Raw genomic sequence first — 3,595 nt, 5'->3', positions numbered from 1 at the left:
TTTTCTACCTTTTCTCTACTACATATTTCTATTTTCCTATTTTAATGGAGAAAATTTTCAAGTTCTGAACAATTTGTTTTTAAGTTTTAGTTACAGGCGGTGAAAACTGTAAAATTTTATAGTTTCGGTTTTTTTGTTGCTAAAATGAATCATGCTTTAAAACTATCAAATTTTATAGTTTCATAATATTCTTTAGAACTATAAAATATTGCAGTTTCATAACATGTTTTCCAGTTTGATTAATAAGGATAAATGCTTAATAGAATCATGCTTGTTATGGTTTCAAAACATACATTTCAATTTGATCAATATTAGAGATTATTTGTTTAAATCCGACAAAAATTAAAAAATAATGTATACTTTTCCCATTGTTGTTTGTTGTTTTTATTTTTATTTTTTTTCCCATTTAGTTTATTAATATTTAGCACATTTTGCTATGTTTTTTTCACTATAATTTTTCCATTTATTCTTTTTTTTTCCGATAATATTCTGGACATCCCGATGAGTCTCCGATGATGTTCTTGATGTTCAACGAACATTCTGGACATTTCGACGACTCCGAGTGACGTTCAGAACACTCTGGCGAAATTCCAACAATACTCTGGTGACTTTCCGGTGACTTCCCGATGATGTTGAATATTCCGGCGAGTCTCTAGTCACCGTTTGACGGAAAATCGGCAGTGGTGGGATGTAGCAACGTTTTTAAAGTTATTAAAAAAAAAAAAGATTTTTTGGTGACAATTAAAATTATGTAAGACTAATTGATGTAAGTATTTTGTTTTGGAATTAGATGGATTTTGAATTTTGTGCATGGGACTTACTCGTAACTACTCCAAGAAAGATCAAGAGTGTCATTATTATATCAATAGGGAGCCTAAAAAAATATCATGAGAGTGTCATCATTGTATGAGGAGAGAGACAAGGAGTACTATTTAACAAACTTCATTATTATAAAATCATAGGAAAACAATCTTAAGGAAATCATCCACAACCAATCCACTTATTTATGCTATATTGCATCATATTTAATTAAAGTTTAACAAATAATAGATTCATAGGTTCTCCATTCTTTCTTTCTCTAGTTGCTGGGCCACCAAAATTGAGCTTGAAGATAATCTACCACCTTCTTGTCCACTTGGAATGCCTTGGCAAGAACATCATCAGAAATCCTTGGATTTGACCCGAACACTGTATTAGCAACTGTAATGGTTCCGGGGTTTTGGCTACTTAAGGCAGCAAGAGCTACTGCATTAGTCTTTCCATTATTAAATTGAAAGTGAATGAGACCTTGTGGGAACACAAAAACATCTCCTGGGTACAAGACCTTTGTAAAGAGGCGGTTGTCAGTGTTGGAGGTCACGAAGCCAACATAGAGAGTACCTTCCAACACCACGATAACCTCAGTTGCACGAGGGTGCGTGTGGGGTGGGTTGAGGCCATAAGGTGCAAAGTCAATGCGAGCTAAGGAGATGCCGAGAGTATTGAGGCCTAGTATTTGGATAACGTTTACGGGAGTAACCTTTGACCCAATTGGGTTCGATGTGTTTTGAGGAGTAAGGAGGCCTGAAAAGAAGAAGTCATCTGCTGTGGCAAGCTTTGGGTCATTGCAAACTTTGCCATTCACGAACACTACAATGCAAAAGAAATGGAGTTGTGCTTCAGTAAGATTGGGTGAAAGAAATAAAATATAACATATAGACTGACTAATTTTCAATAATGTTACAATAATGACATCTAAGAAATTAAAAATTGGTCCTTTACTAATTAAAACAATTAAAATGTTGGAGACCAACATGAAATATATTTTATATTTTGAGGACCAAAAGTGTAATTAACCATTTTTTTAGCTAATGTTATTTTATGTACAGAAAATACTACTTATTTTGATGATGAATATTGACGATGTCAGCGAGGGAGACAATTTTAATACATATTTAATACTTTGAATACGAAATTGGCACCACTAAAATATTGATTATCAAAATGACACAAAAACATATTTATGTTACCAAAAGTACAATTAATCAATCAATATTTGACTTCAAAATGAAAAACTGACATGAATTCCAACGAAAAAAATTGAGGTTTTAATTATTATCAAAATACAACTGCTTTGAATAAGTTTTATCACTAAAATCATATTTCAAAATCTAAACCGTAAGTTTCGAGGGCTTAAAGTTGGGAGATAGAGATGAGCATGAAATATACCGTTGGAGTTATTAATAGCAACACAGAAATCCTGTAGAGGACTAGGGTCTGCAGCAGAGACAAGTGTGGAAGCCAACGCCATAATAGCTATGGTTACAAGGATAAAGTGAGTGCCCATTTTTATCACTCGGAAACAACAAACAAAATATTGCAGTAGCTGTTTTTTTTTTTTGGGAAGCAAATTGGAATTTCTATGCCTAATTGCTTGAAGAAGGAGACAGATATCTAAGCATGGAAAGCCTGTCTATTTATAGATATAGATGGATGAGAGTAGTTGAATTTTTTATTAAGTATTTTCCAATGCTAATGACAGAAGAATTACCAAGTCGTCAATGGGTAGCTTCTTTCCTTATTGGCCATTTAATTCAATGATGAACGGTTCTTCAACAACTAGACCCTTTTCTAATATCTTTTTTCTTACTGCTTATTGAAATGCTTCTATTGACTTTTCTATTTCATCTTTTTTTTTTAATTTTTTATAATGGACAATTTCAATCTTGGGAAGACAGTATTCCACTATCTCTTGACTTGATTCATAAAGACTTCTTGAAGAAAGAAAATTACTAGTCAAGCATAATTTCATCATTTAATTCTAAATTAAAGATTTTTAAATATTATCACCTGTTACCATTTTGTTTATGCCTATACATTATAAATTATAATTTGTCTCAATTTATTTAAATATTTCTTCAAGAAACAGAAAGATTGAAGTTTTACAATATTTGGATGCTCTTTAAGTGATTAGATTTAACAAGATAAAAATTACTTACACTCCTCAATTAAATTGTGTACATAGAGTAAGAAATAATAATTCATATATTCACTATACATAAATGCCTTTAAAATTTAAAAAAAATTAAAAATTAAAAAATCCATTTTATAACACACGATAAATGTTTGAAAATAATATTTTATTTATCTTTGTAAATTTTTTATTCATTACTTTTATATTTTTTATTGATAAAAAAACCAAATAGAAATTAATTTTGTAAGCAATACTTTTACGTTATGTTTGGTAAGAGAATTAACAATATATGAGATTAGTATAAAATTAGTTATCGGGTTGAATTAGTGAGATAAATAATTCTCTCTTATTCATATTTGTTTGGACGAATTACACTAACGGTCCTTATAGTTTAGGACTTGTGTCACTTTGGTCCATAATTTTTCCATTGTAACACATTTGATCATGAATTTTGAAACTTGTTTCAAATAAAGACAATTAGATACCATTGCTTAATTTCAAAGGAAAAATCGTCAATTTGATAAAAATATAAACTAATTTGACAAAACTAATTGTCAAAAAAATATTTTGAATTTTTAAAAATTATTTTTATCCACTAAAGATAAAATTATGTAAAATTGAATCTTTTAGACATTTATTTAT

The 3,595-nt window shown here is 30.0% G+C and overlaps 1 protein-coding gene across 1 annotated transcript; it reads right to left on the bottom strand.

The window, feature by feature from the left end:
- Positions 1 to 926: 926 nt before the first annotated feature.
- On the bottom strand, positions 927 to 2,425 carry LOC114275187 (putative germin-like protein 2-1). The gene is made up of 2 exons (XM_028217183.2): positions 2,209 to 2,425; positions 927 to 1,629 (listed from the first exon to the last, which is right to left on the bottom strand). The coding sequence occupies exons 1-2, from the start codon at positions 2,324 to 2,326 to the stop codon at positions 1,079 to 1,081; spliced, it is 669 nt and encodes a 222-aa protein (XP_028072984.2). The 5' UTR covers positions 2,327 to 2,425; the 3' UTR covers positions 927 to 1,078.
- Positions 2,426 to 3,595: the final 1,170 nt, after the last annotated feature.

This window comes from Camellia sinensis, chromosome 6, assembly GCF_055761805.1.
Source record: "Camellia sinensis isolate YWXY chromosome 6, ASM5576180v1, whole genome shotgun sequence".
NCBI classification, from domain to species: domain Eukaryota; kingdom Viridiplantae; phylum Streptophyta; class Magnoliopsida; order Ericales; family Theaceae; genus Camellia; species Camellia sinensis.
This window is presented reverse-complemented; position numbering and strand designations above follow the sequence as displayed.